Source organism: Eublepharis macularius, chromosome 17 (genome assembly GCF_028583425.1).
Source record: "Eublepharis macularius isolate TG4126 chromosome 17, MPM_Emac_v1.0, whole genome shotgun sequence".
Taxonomy (NCBI): domain Eukaryota; kingdom Metazoa; phylum Chordata; class Lepidosauria; order Squamata; family Eublepharidae; genus Eublepharis; species Eublepharis macularius.
In genome coordinates, this window is record NC_072806.1 from 29,032,156 (window position 1) to 29,047,875 (window position 15,720).

General features: G+C 46.4%; 1 protein-coding gene across 3 annotated transcripts in view; it reads right to left on the reverse strand.

Annotated features, from left to right (window-relative positions):
- Positions 1–15,720, reverse strand: part of MYO18A (myosin XVIIIA) — a 133,883-nt gene that overhangs the window by 110,168 nt on the left and 7,995 nt on the right. For all 3 annotated transcript variants that reach the window (XM_055001452.1, XM_055001451.1, XM_055001450.1), the window contains exon 2: positions 12,295–13,381. In XM_055001452.1, coding sequence (XP_054857427.1) covers positions 12,295–13,302 — 1,008 coding nt within the window. In that variant the 5' untranslated portion in view covers positions 13,303–13,381. The remainder of the gene's footprint in view (positions 1–12,294; positions 13,382–15,720) is intronic.

A 15,720-nucleotide genomic window follows, 5' to 3' on the forward strand; every position in this document is an offset into this window, starting at 1 on the left:
GACAAGCAAACTTACCCAGAATGGAAAACCTAGTAATATAGCACAAAATGAGAGAAATGTGCACGTTTGCTCTACCCTGTATAATGTGTGCAATTGGCTAATTTTTAAAACCTGGGCTACACACAGCCCTACGTGTGGGTTCCTTTAACAGCAGCCTATCCCTTCCCAAGGGAGGGCCCAACACCCAAGCACCAGGGGAGAGTCATCAACGGGGGAATGACTGCCTGTCCACTCTTTCCAGCTACTCCAAAGGCTGATGAAGGGAGAAACAAAATCAAAGTGGAGATATGGGAGCTGAGCTGTTGAAATACTTACAGAGATGAAATATGCAAGCAGAAAACAGCACTTTTCAAACTGGGAATGGGTCCCTTAGAAGTGCATCAAGGACTTCTCAGTGGGAAGATCTACTGTGGCAAGAAAGAAGGGAGCTTTGACCCGCAGTCAAAGTTTCCCTAAGAGAGAGATTAGCAACAGAGCATCTTCCACACTACCTGCAGAATAGTGCTTGTGTGCAGGGGAGAGCCAGTTTGGTGTAGTGGTTAAGAGCGGCAGGACTGTAATCTGGAGAGGCAGGTTTGATTCCTCCACTCTACTTGAAGCCAGTTGGGTGACCTCAGGTCAGTCACAGCTCTCTCAGACCCATCCATCTCGAAGGGTGATCGTTAAGAGGATAATAACATACTTTGTAAACCACTCTGAGGGTGGCCTTAAGTTGTCCTGAAGGACAATATATATATATATATTGAATGTTATTATTATTAAAAAGGTAAACTGGGACAGGGCACCAGTAATAAAATGGCAGCTCCCATCTTCTGCTTTGAGCCACCCCAAAGGAGACGCTAATGACATTTAAGTTGCTTCCACCACAGACTGGGTGTGTTGTAGGTTATGTACTCAGCTGGTACAGAAAGCAGGAAGGACTAGCAAGCTTGTCCCTAAGCCTCTCCCCACATTCTCTACCACACTTCTGCTGTAATCCTGTGTCACATCCTAGTCTGTGCTGCTCCAAGCTGTGTAAGAAGTGTAACTCCAGCACCTCCATCTTTGTAGCCCGTTCTGTACTTGAGCCTGCTTCCCCAACTGGTTTGCTTCCAACTGGCTTCCTTCCTGGATCTTCACTCTTGCGCTAGATCACTTGCGGAATCACTGAATCTCCCACTTTGGACCTCCACCTTCCTAACTAGTTTCAGTTTGAATTTTTTCTCCCTACCAAATGGACTCTTCTGCCCTAGATCACAATCCAACGGACTCCTCTCTTCAGAACAAGGCAACACATATTTTTCTTTTCAACCTTTATTTTCCCTTAGATTCCTCATTCAACTCAACCAGGCAACAATCAAGAGTAGCATTGTATTGCTGTGCGGCAACATTGGTTTTGCTCTCCCTTGCATTTTTTTCTTCTCAGGGGACTAAAGATTATTTTTTTTAGATCCTTTGTTTCTTAATTGGAGTGCTATATTAAATTAGGACCCAGGTATACACCAGACTGTTTGTCCCAAAAATAATTACCCCAGTGCTACTGTCTGACCCTGCATGTGTACAGGACACTTTACTGATTTGGGTAACAAGCCTGGCTCAGGCTACCTGAAGTTAGCCAGTGCCCTACCCAACTGGGAGAAAGAAACCTGCGCCCGCCTTTCCATTTCTGAGCCAATGGCTACAAAAGCACTCCTGTGACTGACAAGCACCAATGCCTGACTTCATTTCCTTCCCTTGTCACGTAATGAAGCAATGAAGGAGCAGGGAGAAGAGACGATTTCAGCACTTCCCCTACTTGGCTGGTACATTTTGCCTCTGTTGGGACTTCACAGCCGTCTGTTCTAGTTCATGGGAAATGTTTGGGGTGCCCACTTGGCTGCAGTGAAACGGGGGAGAAACCAAGGTGAGCGGGGGCACCGTTAGAGAAAAGTAGGGCAGCAGAAAGCATGGTGGTTGGGGAGGGCACCTCCAAATAACACTCCTTCATTCCACTGTAACCCCTCTTCTCACCAGATCAAATGTGTGGAAACCCTGAAGTATTTTCTCCGCCACTGAGGCAAGCTTCCCCAGTGTAGGAAAGGGGCTGTGGCTCCAAGGGGCCCAATGCATGCATGCATACAGAAATATTTTATTTAGATATTCATGCTCTACTTTTCTCCCCAACAGGGACTCATTGTTCTCCCCTCTTCCATATGGTCCTCCAACCAACAACCCTGTTAGGTAGGCAAGTCAGAGTGACCGGCCCTCGGTTGCCCAGCAAGCTTCCAGGATGGAGCAGGGATTCGAACCTGGGTTTCCCAGATTCTAGCTTAGCATTAACAACTACATCAAGCAGCTGGGCCTGGTGGAGGAGAAACCCCACCTAGTAGGTCTGTATTCAAGGGGTGTCCTTTGGAAATGGAAGAGGATGTGGACCTTTAACACCCCTCGGAACCCCCCCCCCCGCCTGCACCTGACACAGGAGTTCTGGCTAGACCAATCTATTGCCTTTGAGGAACACACACCTCCAACGCTGTCCTGATTCCCCAAGGCCCTCCCCTGCAGACAAGTCTATTTCACAGCCTCAGGAAACTGGAGAGTTGGCCGGCAGCTTGCGAATCTCTCAGACCAGGCAGCCTACAATGGTAAGCTGTGCAAAGGGGTCCTTCCCCGTCCCGCCAACCCAATCTAGAACTGCCAGTTAAGAAGCAGGAGGAGCTTGGAAGCCAACGGGGCTAGCATGGAATTGTTGAGAAAGGCATCCTGGCCCTCAGCTTGCTGGGAAAGCCACAGATGATCAAATCAATACCTTCTGCTCAACACACACACACACTCCCCCCCATACCTCCCCTTTGCCTCCTGCACATCTAGTTCTGCACTCGAGTATCAAATCAGGGACACAGACTGCTCCCGGGCAGATATCCTCCTGGGCATTCTCTTTCAAGGCTGCCTCCTAGATCTAGCCCAGGAAATGAGCACATTTGCCAACAAAAGACAATGGCAGCCCAGATTCTGCACTTGGAAGGAATGATACAATTAAGCACATTTGCTTACGCAGTCTTTGCAGAATTTATTCTGCTTCCAGGATCCAAGTTTTAAAACATCAGGAACATTTTTAGTGATGGCTACCAGGGTCAGAGGCCAAAGAACATTACTCTAAAAACAGAAGCAGATACTCTAGCCCAGCAAAAGCGTAAAAATACTTGAGGGCCATTCTCCAGAAACATACTTCTCTACCTGCATTGTGGGAGTGGAAAATCGCACTGTTGGCGCTGAATTGGGACTGGCGTAGCGGATGAAATCCATTGCTTTGTTGTCTGTAAAGGCCCTCATTTTTAAAGAGAGAGCATCTGGAGGCAAGTAAGTCTTCCCCGAAAAGGGATTCTCCAATTTAACCAGGGAGAATCTGTCCAAAGCTTTCAGCAGGAAGACATTAATGAAGTTACACCAAACGCTACAAGCATTTCGCTGGCCCTTCATTTTCTCCCAGGGCCGTCAAGTCTCAAGCTTGCGGACCTGGTTACAGCTTTCTCTCTCAGTAGACAAAAATCTCTCCAGTGCGTCTTCCAAGGTGGTCACCTGCATCTCGAGGGTCAAAAGACGTGCCCCCTGAGCGGCAAACTCCTTGGTGAGCTTTTCCACGCTCATGGCAAGGCGATGCAGTCGAGCGCCCAAGCATCCCACTCCCACAGCCACGTAGCTGGTGCTGTCACAGAAGGCACTCCTGCACTGGGGAAGGGACCCCATTGCAGCCTTGGCTTCTCCTGCTCCAAAAACCGTCGCTGGTTTGTCCAGAGATCCTGCCGTCACTCCGCACTAATTCAGACCCCACTGCAAAATCATCTAAGACCAAGTCAGCAGTTGCGACGTCATGTCTTAGCCACAGCTAAGCCATTTCCTTGCAAGGTTCCCTCTCCTCTTCTAGGCAGTTGGGAACCTGGAAGAAGAAAAATAAGCTCCAGCCTCAGCCTCCATCATTCCTGCAAGGGAAGAGATGCAGGAAGTGCCTGCAGCCTGGAAGCTCATTATCTTCACTGGGGGAAAGGAAGGGGCAGACAGAGATGCAAATGCAAGTCAGAGGCCATTAGGCTGAGCAGAGGACAACTTGCAACCTGCTGGCAGGTGGCAGGGATGGGCCAGGCCGTTTGGCTGCCTTTGCCTCTTGATCCCTTTATTGGATAGCAGGCTGAAGAAGATCCCAGGCAAAGCCTCTGCAGGCACAGCCAAGCCCACCATTCATTTACCTCATTTGTACCCCATCTTTCTCTCCTACGGGGACCAGGCTTACATAATTCTCCTCTATTTTATCCTCACAACCACCCTGTGAGGTAGGTTAGGCTGAGAGTGGGTGACTGGCCCAAGGTGATCCAGTGAGCTTCCACGGAAGAGTGCAGGTTTGAAAATGGGTCTCCCAGATCCTAGTCTGACACTCTAACCACTACACCACACTGGCTCTCAGAGAAGGAAAAGGAAGCCCTGTTACTTAAACGAGCAAGAGGGCTAAAAACAAAAGCAAAATCAGCTGTAGGCCTAGAGCTACTATGCTCTTAAAGACACAGATTCTTTTGCCATACAAGGCCAAGAGGAAAAACTTTTCATTCCACTGGCAAGTGTTTCTGTGGAAGACTGCAGCATGTTTGAGAAAACTCGGTTTATCAGTACTAATAAACTCGGTTTATTAGTACTGGAGAGACTGGAACCACCCCCCCCCCCTTTCAGTGCCCATGTAGGTATGTCAGTACTTTTGGTGACAGTGGGATTAGCCAAGCCATTCAAATATATATGCTACTTTAATGCTCAAAGACTCTCTAACTGGAGCAGGCCAGTAAGGGTAGGAAATGTTACTGATCTCTAGACACTGCAGTAAATTCACCAAGGAAAGAGCTCGGTGGAAGCCAGAAAGTCATTACAAAGTTCCGACTCACTGATTAGGAATGGTGAATCAGGCAACCAAAGAACGGGCAATGCTCTTGGGCAAGATGTCAGAGGGCACGGCTTCGCCAATAAAGGAAAGTTAAGCCAATTGAAGGAATTGAGCTCAGCAAGAGATGAAAGACAGGTCTGGTCTCTTCTGCATCCACTCAGCAGCCCAAAAGAATCATTCTCCAACAGATGATGGACCCTACACACACGTTTTCTCAGCCAATCAGATCCCAAGCACTACAAATCTAAAAAAACACATAATGACACGTGTGTTCCAAACTTGAGCCTGGCTTGCACATAACAACAGAACAAGGCGACAAAGTCCTGAGATGGTACAACACAGTTGACTGTTATTGCTTCAGACCACAGACAGAGAGGATAAGGAGGCTGGTCGAAGAGACTGCAGAGAAGGAATCCAAACAGATCCTGACTGAGGGAGCGAGTACAGGAGTGGAAACTAGTCAAAAGGTCAAAATTACTTATTTTACTGACCAAAATTTGAAATAACCTGGTCAAATACTGACAAAAACCTGATGAATTACTGAACAATTTAATTTCAACCTATTGATAAATTAGCGATTTAGAAGTAAAACAGAGACTTCCTTAAAAATTATTATTATCTGGTCTCCAACATCCCCATAGGCAGCAATCGCACACCTTTTTATTGAAAAAAATATTTTTATGAAAATAGGGCAATTTTTCTCATTACTGTACAAAATTTAAAAATTGTTTTCAATTTAAAATTCCTTTTTAAAAATAATTGCATACTACAGATAATAAAATAGCAAAACATATTAAAAATCATACACAAAGTAGTCATTATGAGAACAAAACAAAATCTGTCTTTTCACTGGGAAGTTATCCTGCAGTAATGAAAACAAAAAACCACAAATTGCATTCACAAAAACAAAGAAATCCTGACTTTACTGACCAATTTTTTTAAAAAACCGACAAATTAATGACCAAGATCAAAAACCTGTATTTTAATGATTTTATTGGCCATTTCTCACAGGCGTTAAGACTCCAGATTTTGCTCTGAAGGCCAGGCTCCGAACAGGAACAAATGGCCTAAGCAATCAATGCTTGTCTATGTATGTCTACAGGTAGAGGCCAAGGCTGCCAAGTGCAGAGGGGTTTGGCTTCTGGAAGACAAGAGACCTTTCCAGAACCTCTCATTTTACCAATGTGGATATCACAGAAGGAAGGGGGGGGGGATAAATAAACTTCCCAAGAGGGTGTAAGGAAGGAAACTCAGCAACATTTGGGAATCCCGAGTGCAGAGCATCACGGCTGGGGCACAAGTGGATCTATCCACTCCACAATTCTGCAAAGCGCCAACAAAGTGCCAGTCCTGCAAAGCGCCAACTGCTCACAGACAGTTCATGCCAGAGGTTCTCAGTCACACTGTCAATGGGGGTCAACAAGAGCTCAAGAAGGAAAAACGGCTCATTGCTAGCATGAAGGCTGAGGACAGAACAAAGGGGTGCCTGTTGCCCTCAGTTACACAGTAGAGAAGGGGGGAGTGGCTAGCCTGGCGTAGCCGCCTTTGTGAAGCTGCCTTGCACTCCTCCTAGGTCACTCCACACAAGAGCTTGGGTCCTCTGCAGAGCTGGCTTGCTCACTGGGGGGGGGGGGGCTGGGTTGCTGCTCTCCCGAGTGCCAGGCATTGTTCGAGGGGCTGACTTCACCAGCCCGCTGAGACAGGTGCTGCCTGCTATCAGTTGCCGGCTTCTAGAGAACAAAAAGGCCAAGGGAAACAAAGCACACAAGACTTTGCAGGCACTGCAGATGTCCGCGTGTCAGTCTCTCTGGAACCTCCCGGTGCCTTGGAGCCTCCCAAGTGATCCAGCCGACTCCACTCCCGTGAGTCACTTTGCAGACAGTGAGAAAGCATGAGCCAACAAGGAACAACTGAGCCATGCCATTTACGAACTGCTTCATACATAACATCAAAACCTATCACAGATCCTGGCACATTTCCCAGAGCAGGAACCAGAAGGTTGAGCAATGAAAAATATAAATTAAATACAACTATCTATTGCGCAGATTCATAAGATTAAAAACATTTTATTAAAAAATACCTTTAAAAACTCAGAACATAGTATACGCCAATTACAAAAAAAAATCACAATAACGTTTACACATGTGTAACAACCAAAAGACCAAATGCGTTTCGGCCCTGGGGGCCTTCTTCAGTAGTTGAAATTATAACTTTATCAGTACAAAAATATTTCTTTTTCAGGCCAGGCAGGTTGTATATGAGTCATTAGAAAAGTACAGCTCCAAATACTAGTAACAAATGATTTATGCCTAGACTGAAGAGCCTCACTCATCAAAGATGGTAACGAAAAGCAAGCATTTTGTCCTGGGCCACAGCGGAATTCTCAGTGCAAACAAAAGACCAAAGAAAGCTCTGATCCATCCATGGAGGGAGATGGAACACAGCCTTGCGTGGTGATTGGAGGAGTATATTGGAGAAGCCTAGGTTGTGTCACGCTTTGAATGTAAAAACAATGTCTTGATGGGGCCCAAGAGCTAACTAGCAGCCGGTGCCAATGATTCAGAACACATCTGCAGCAGCCCAGTCCTGTCAATAAGTGAGCCTCCATACGTTGCACCATTTGGAAATTCTGAATAGGCTTCAAGGGCAGCCCTGTGCAGACTGCATCACAGTAGTCCAGTCTCAAGGCTACCAAAGTACAAATCACAGTCACCAAGTACTGATCACAGAAGACCTGGGCACAAGCAAGCCTCACCGGCCAGAACAGAAGCCTCCACTGAACCAACTCCTCCAAACAACTCAAGAAGTGGTTGCAAGGCTAGAGGGTTGCAAGGCCAGCTCCAATTCAGTCCCACAAGTTAGACTGCAACATCCAGACTTTTTTTTTGGTGAGCCCAGCTGGGAGATCTCTGCTCTCTGTGCTTGGGCTGATGACGGAGTTTCCAAGCTTGCCATAGCCAAGAATGGCGTTTTTGGCGAAGCAAGCTCTGGAGCACAGAGAGCCCGACAGCTGGTAAGAAAGGAGGGATGGAGAGGCCAAATGAGGCAAAGCCAGCCTAGGGATGGAACTAACATCCATCTTTCCGGAGACAGGCAACAGCTAAGATCCTTGGGGAGCTAAAGCCAACGCTCGACAGCTCCCACGGAAAAAGCCACATTCACAGAAACAGCTAGTTCCCCCCTTGTGATGTGTGAATGAGCTACAGAAGGTTAGAAGCCACAGCTTCTGGTAGTAGAGAAAGAAGAGGGGTCTGACGAATAGGAAAGAGGAAGGGACTCAGAGGGGCAGACCCCTGTGCAGCTGTAACAAAAGAAGAGACTGAACCAGAGATAGGTCCTCAAATGTCCCACACACCCTCTTATGCCAGCGTCATCTAGGGAAAAATAATCAAGACAAGACCAAACCAAGCTTTGTAAAGCTGCCTTGGTCACCTGCATGCTTCCTTATTCAGCGCAGGAGAGCCAGTGTGGTGTAGTGATCATTTAGAGTGTAAGATCTGGGAGGCCCAGGTTTGAATCCCAACTTGGCTATGGAAGCTCACTGGGTGACCTTGAGCCAGTCACACCTTCTCAGCCTAACCTACCTCTCAGGGTTGTTGTAAGGATAAAATGGAGGCACAGAGAATAATATAAGCTGCTTTGGCTCCCTACAGGGAAAAGTGGGCTATAAGCAAAGAAAATTAATAAAGAGGTGAGCAAGTGGAGTAGCTGCCTACAAGCATAGGCGTACTTGCTCTCCCTAAAAGACGTCTTTGGTAACTTACTTAGCAAACTCAATTCATATAAGAAAAGTAGAAGAGAGGACAATGATGTAAGCCACTTTGGGTCTCCCTTGGGGAAAAAAGATAAATGAAAAAGCATACGTTCCAGTTAACTGAAGCTTCATGGAATGGAATGGACAACAGATAACCAGCTATAAAGGAGATGGCCAGCCACCTCTGCAAACACGCTGTTACATTTTGAACTTCATGTTCGTACTTGCCCTACCTTTCAGGTGGCAAAAACTAAGATACAGCTGCTAAGGCAGCAGAAAGCGGCAACAGCTTCAGTCTTCTATGCAAAGCCTTCTGAAGGCACGTCCCTGCAAAACGGGGAGATCAACAGCCGCCCACGTGCACCCGAGCATTCTCTGTTCTGGCTGTTCATATAATGGAAAGGTATGCCTGAGGAGACCAAAAATTCTTATAAACAGGATCAAAAAGAGTCCAGTAGCACCTTTAAGACTAACCAACTTTATTGTAGCATACGCTTTTGAGAGCCACAGCTCTCTTCGTCAGATGCAATTTTATTGTAGCATAAGCTTTCGAGAACCACAGCCCTCTTCGTCAGATGCATCTGACGATGAATCTGACGAAGAGAGTTGTGGCTCTCGAAAGCTTATGCTACAATAAAAGTTGGTTAGTCTTAAAGGTGCTACTGGACTCTTTACTATTCTGCTTAGGATAGCACTTCTAAATTTCTTACTTGTGCCTAAGTGTACAACTATTATATGATGAGTTACAAATTATGCATTTTATAACAATTAAAGCATAAAATAAAAGTTGACATTTGATAAGAAAAGGAGCTATTGCATATATTGAAATTTCCACCCAAATTTATTTGTTTTCCAGAAAACAGTCTTTCCCCCCTACGGCTTCAAAATTTCTGGAAACGTTACATCTCTACTTACACCACCTAGTTCTGTAGTGTTGCCTCCTAGCACCTGTACTAAAAGCATTCCCCCTCCCCCACCCCTTCAGCATCTGGTGCCAGGAATAAATGCACCAAAGGGGTTTCTTCGTGCCACCCAGTCTCAGGAACCAGGCACTTCAGGGGGTTGAGGTACAGCAGCAACATGTTCATGAGCTCAATCACTAACCAGGGAACAGCCACCTGAATGTGGGTCATCTGCCCATTACGCCATTACTTACGCTTCTCTGCAGGTACTCAAAATCCTTATTGCTATTTATAAAAGGTGCTTGACCCACAACCACACCACACACACACACACACACACACACACACACTGTGGGGCAGTGCTCCTGTTGAGGCACAAAGATTTGCAGGACAGGTCAACACAGCTACAAGTCAGATCATCGCCACCTGGAAGAATGTTTATGACAAAACCCAAACCAGCAACTAAACTTAATGCTCTGGAAGATACACTGGCAGGAACATTATTGAAAAAAGAGAGGGGACATGTCCAGAGGAAAGAATGAAATCCAATTGTTCCTTCCCACTGATGCCCCAAACCAAACATTTTGCAACCCACCAGCTACCAACTGCTCCCAGCGAGATCCAAGGGCGGAAAGGAAGCAGCCAGATACTCCTCCACTGTGCCTAGATCCAGTGACAGAGGCCAGCCCCCTCCCCTCAGTTGTCAATGGTCATCAACCAGGCCCTCTGGGTAGAAGCCACACTGGCCCCTTGTGCCTGGATCCCGCCTTCCCTCACAACCCTGTCCATGACACCTTTTTAATTAAGCTGATGCTTGTGTATGTTTATAATACTGTAAACCAACTCAAGAACTAATTTTCGGCTGATACAATAAAGTGTGAAGAATAATACTACTGCACATTTGTTTAGAGCCAACAGTTTGCTAGATGGTGTACAGAATAGAAATTCCCAGACAAGAAAATTAAAGCAATTTCCCCATGCCCACCAAAACACAGCTATAAACAGCCAGGAGGGTCCAATTAGATTTTACAAACCAAGAGTGCAAAGCCCCACCTCAAGTCATGGACTTCTTATACTGAATACAAATTATTAAAATATGCAATTTCATCTCAATGATACATTTTGTGCTCCAGGGAGACCTATCCTTTTCTTCCCAAAATAGTTTATTGGAGAAAGCCAACAGAAAGCATTTGGGTTGCACTGTTAATCGTTCCCGAAATATTTAAGCAATGGAGAGAAAGCCACATATTTCCTGGGTGACCTTTTCCCACTTGCTTCTTGATGGGTGAGATACAAAGCCAAGCTACAAGAGACAAATTACATAAGGAGGAGCACATAAAGGCAGTCGAAATGTTGTGTAATTCGCCTCTCGTAGCTTAGCCCACAGAGAAGGCACTTCTGGCCTGCCTGACAAGGTGTTTTAAAGGTATTTGAATATTTAGTGTTCCAAACTGAGCACTTGAAATATTCTCCTTTGGTATTGAGCATTATCACTTTTACTACTTTCAGAATTAAAGAGAGTGTGGCCCAAGTACTGAGATGCTGCCAGAATTTGTTCCTCAAAGCGCAAACCTAACTGGATGGCATTTGGTATTTCAGGAAAAGGAGAAACCTAAAAAAAAAAAAAAATCTGAATGGCTCCTTCAGGGTTGATTTTACCCTCTTATTCCCCATCTGAACCCACTGTAGAAGAAAAGATCTTTCTTTGCTTTCCCCAAAGAAACAAACAACCAGCAGTTTTCATTCCCAGCTTCTCTCCTCTATAGAGTAGGCTTAGCTCTTTTAGAAAACAGAGTCTCTGTTCAATAGAAGTTCTCGCACATCTGTACCCAAAATAAAGTTTTTAGGAACAAGCATCAATCTTTTAGTCGCCTGAGCAACAATCAGGTACCTGCCTCCCCCCCATCCTTTGCAGTAATAGAAGAAATTATTTCTCCTTTGCACGTCTCTTCAGTGTTCAGGCCTTATTTAACACCCTCCAGAAGAGAAATTCTGCTTCTTTGCAGACCGAAAACACTTGCAAAGCATCCTTTGTCTCTTCCTCATTCACAGCCAGCCACAAGAGCTGAACTTGCTGGGCTTTGGTGACAGCCCAGCCCACAACAACCGTCTTTTCTGCTCCCTGTCCCAAACCAAGACTACACTCAACGACCTCCCCTAAATGCTGGCAATGTGGCCACAACTCTCTTTCTTCATCTGATGTAGAAAGTACTCCATTCTGGGCGGAGACGTGCATCCAAATAAACCTAGCTGTAGAAACCAGCCTCCAGTTTACCAGCATGACAGTCCTCATGGGATACGGACACTCTATTTTACACCGAATACTTGTGGCCAATATACCTAGCGCTTCCCGCACTAGGAAGATGTGCCCCCGTCCCATACACCCATAAGGACAAAAGACCTAACATCCTTTCCCACATATTAACTTATCTACTACCAGAAACAGCAACTGGTGGATTCAGATGGCACTATAAGGACATCCTGTTGGCCTGAAGGCATGGGCTGGGTTTCCACAAGCGTCGAGGGCACATCTACACATGCCTTATCTCTAAGCTTCTGTACACTTTCTTGATCTGCACTGTTACAGACCCATCTCAGTTTTTACTTCTGAACGTATAAAAACCTGGAACAAACAGATACAGTCCACCAACACAGGCCCCGCTGGACCTCCAGGTAGGCTGAGGCCCACTGGCCTGGCTACAAACTGACTCATACCACCATCACCCTTTTTGCTCACAAGTAAAGCAGCTACTTACATCAAAGGCTGCTCGGCAAAGACCCTCCCCACTCCTTAGCCAGCAGCGACTCAGTTCACTCAGCTCTAGGATAGGCTGCACTTTAAGGCGCACTGTCTCCCCCGACTGCCGGATCATCTCCACGATCTCATCCCGGGACTTATTCTCCACGTTGCGGTTGTTGATCTCCACCAATCGGTCCCCCGGCACCAAGCCCAAAGCCAGATCTTTGGTGCCAGCACCTGGCTCGGCAAAATGCACCACCCGCCGGTAGACCTGCCCGTCTGGAGTCCTATCCAACATGGTGGTGCGGCGCAATGAGAAACCAAAGTCACCTGTGTTGCGCCGCTGCAACTCCAGCTGCCTGGGAACCGGAGGCTCCGGAGGAACTACCACAGGGAGCTTCAGCTCAGCAGGGAACCTCTTGCTGACCACCTCGGGCAACCTGGCTCGAGAGGCAGACACCAGTGGAGCACGGAGAGGGCCTGGAGCCACACCTTGTTTGGCCAGCTGCGTCTCCAGAGTCCGCATCTCCACTTGCGGGGAAGGGGCAGCTGAGTGTTCAGACGGGGTGGAAGTTTCCGAGGTACTTTCATCACGGCTTTTCTGCGAGAAGGAGAACCTCTTAACAATGATCTGGGAGTTCTGCTTGGCTAGCGAGCCAAACTTGGCCGCCCGTTGCAGCACAGACCCCTTGAAGGTGGTGTCATCCACTTTGAGGTCGTCGCTGGAACTGGCGGTACTGAGATGCCCTGAATCCAGCAACACGCTCCCTCGATTGCTGTCCGAGTCAATATCAGTCAAATGCAAGTCAGAGCCGCTGGCCACCTTAATAGGGATGGGGTTGGAGATCTCCAGCCGATTCTTAGAGTCCCTCTTGGAGGCCCGACTGATATTGAAAAAGCCCCTGCGCATACTTATCTCCTCCAGGCTCTTCAGCTCAGCTGCTGACATCCTCTCCTTTTTCTCCTTCTTGTCCTTCTTGTCCCTTCTGGACCCCTCTCGGTCCTTTTTTATCAAGTTAAACATGATGGAATATAGTGCTGGGAGGTGTCCCAGTCGGAGTTAGCAGCCTATCGCACCGAATTTCTTAATCCCGCCAGCGTCTCTGCAATAAAACACAAAAACGTGAGATACACAGCCTTGCAAACAAGTTCACAAAAAGAAAGATCCAACAAAAAGTTCTATTAGCCTATCACTTGCACATACCTACAGTACTCATTTGTGACATACTGACAGCCTAAAAGAACTGCCAACCTGGCCGTTCAGCTTATAAAGCTACCCTGCTCAGTCATCTGCAGGCAGTTTTTGTTAATTAAAGGCGAGCAGACAAGCAGCTAATTAAAAGCTAGCAAACCAGATTAAGAAGAGAAGTCCTATAACATGACAACCCTACACAACCACTTACACTTCCCAGCATTAATTGGCAGAAAAACAGTTATTTCAATGGTCTCAAAAGCAAATTATTCCTTCCCAGCCCCATAACACTTTGTCAAGAGACCCAGCCTCTTTGCACACTCAACTCAGAATATGTGAATTATGGTTCTGAAAGATCCAAGTCTGGCAAAACAAACACATATGTGCACGCCGGCACTGCTTTCCCTGGCAGCTGGCAATGTGTAGCAGGAACATTCACTTATCAGAAAAGCTTGCACAGCATGCATGCTACCCAGAAATCTGACCTGGGAAATAAGGTATCATTTTCTACTAAGGAATCCTTTCTGTATTCTCATTTAAAATCCACAGCAATTTAAAAATGCACTGGGGTTCTTTTACTTCAAACACTGCAAACACACCCACAAAAGTTACTAGCCCAAACACATTTTTACTGGTCCACCAACCCGAGTCACTTGAGACATAAAAGGAAAAAAATGACTGGTTTCCTACAGACATTTTTTTTCTTACAAGAGGCAGCCAGTTTATGATGGTCAAATACAAAAGCCCAGGCCATTAGCACTGTCAATCCAAACAGAAGGGAGTTTGCAATATAGCACTGGGGAAGGGATCACTCTCCCAGTGAGAAATCTTCCTGAAGACATTTTTTAATTCCCTGTCTAAAGTTTTCAGCCTCCCCCCCCCCCCGCCCCCATCCTCTAAAGAGCTTGCACTGGCACTTCTCCATGCTACAACTTTGTGAGACAGCTAAAAGTAACTTGCCCAGGGCCATAGAGAGCATTTTATAGCCAAGCAGAGCTTGAAACTTAGTTTGCACAAGCTGACCATCACAGCCCAAGTGCCACACCAGACGGTAACATGTGACCATTCTTTTGAAAATTAACTTGAGCCGCTAGTCGTAGCTTACTTAGAAGAGGATCCCAAATCTATGAGCGCTCTTTGCACATCTTTGACAGATATTTAACAAAGACACCATGAGAAGTCACTCTGCTGCACTGGCATATCTGAACTATGGCCAGGGCATTTATTTCCTGATCAAAGAAACGAGGCTTCTCTGAGGCCAAGGAGAAGCGGCGCCTTCCTTGCACGGCCTTTTCCCCTTCAAGTTCAGTAGTTCCTATATCCAGCTGCACCACAACAGAAAAAGGTCAGGGCTCAGAGAGACGTGGTCAAAAATAGTCCTTTTATAACAAAACTGAGGCTATCGTACTTTGGTCACATCATGAGAAGGCAAGATTCTGTGGAAAAGTCAATAATGCTAAGAAAAGTGGAAGGCAGCAGGAAAAGAGGAAGACCCAAAATGAGATGGCTGGACTCAATAAAGGAAGCCACGCCCTCCAGCTTGCAGGATCTGAGCAAGTCTGTTAACGATAGGACACCCTTTCTCATTCATAGGGTGGAGGTGACTTGACGGCACATAGACACACAGAGTCACTGTAGTTTCAATTACAAAGATAATTTTGCTGCAGGGGTGGAAGAAACAAGTGGCTCTTTCAAAACCCTGCGTTTCTGCAGTGCCAGAGGTGCGGCCTGGCCTGCAAGAATACCCTGTAGCCCAAAGCGTACCTCAATCCGGACAAGATTTCATCTCCCTGACAGGATAAGAGGCAAAGAGGAATAATTAAAACCAGAGAGAAAGTCTCGGGAGGTCTGAAAGAGCATCCCTCTCACCCACCCCTCCCTCCGGCCTCCTCGCATCTATTTGTGCTAATTAATTACCCCCTTAAAACACTTTCACCACCCTGCCCCCAGGAAGCAGCTCCTTGGCATTCCCATCCAACAGCTGTACCTGAAGCTACATCCCCACTAAAATGATAATTGTTTCTAAACCTGTTTGTAAGACACCACCAAGACACAGCATAGCAATGAATCGATGCCCTGCCAGATCATACCCAAAGGCCCATTTATTGTTCTTTATATTTCTAATCCACTCACCCCACGAATGGGCTCAGAGCGGAATACAACATATAGAAAATACATAAACATATTACTTTAAAAGCAGATCGATAAATATAGAATACAATTTCTAAAAGACAGCAGCACACAATATCG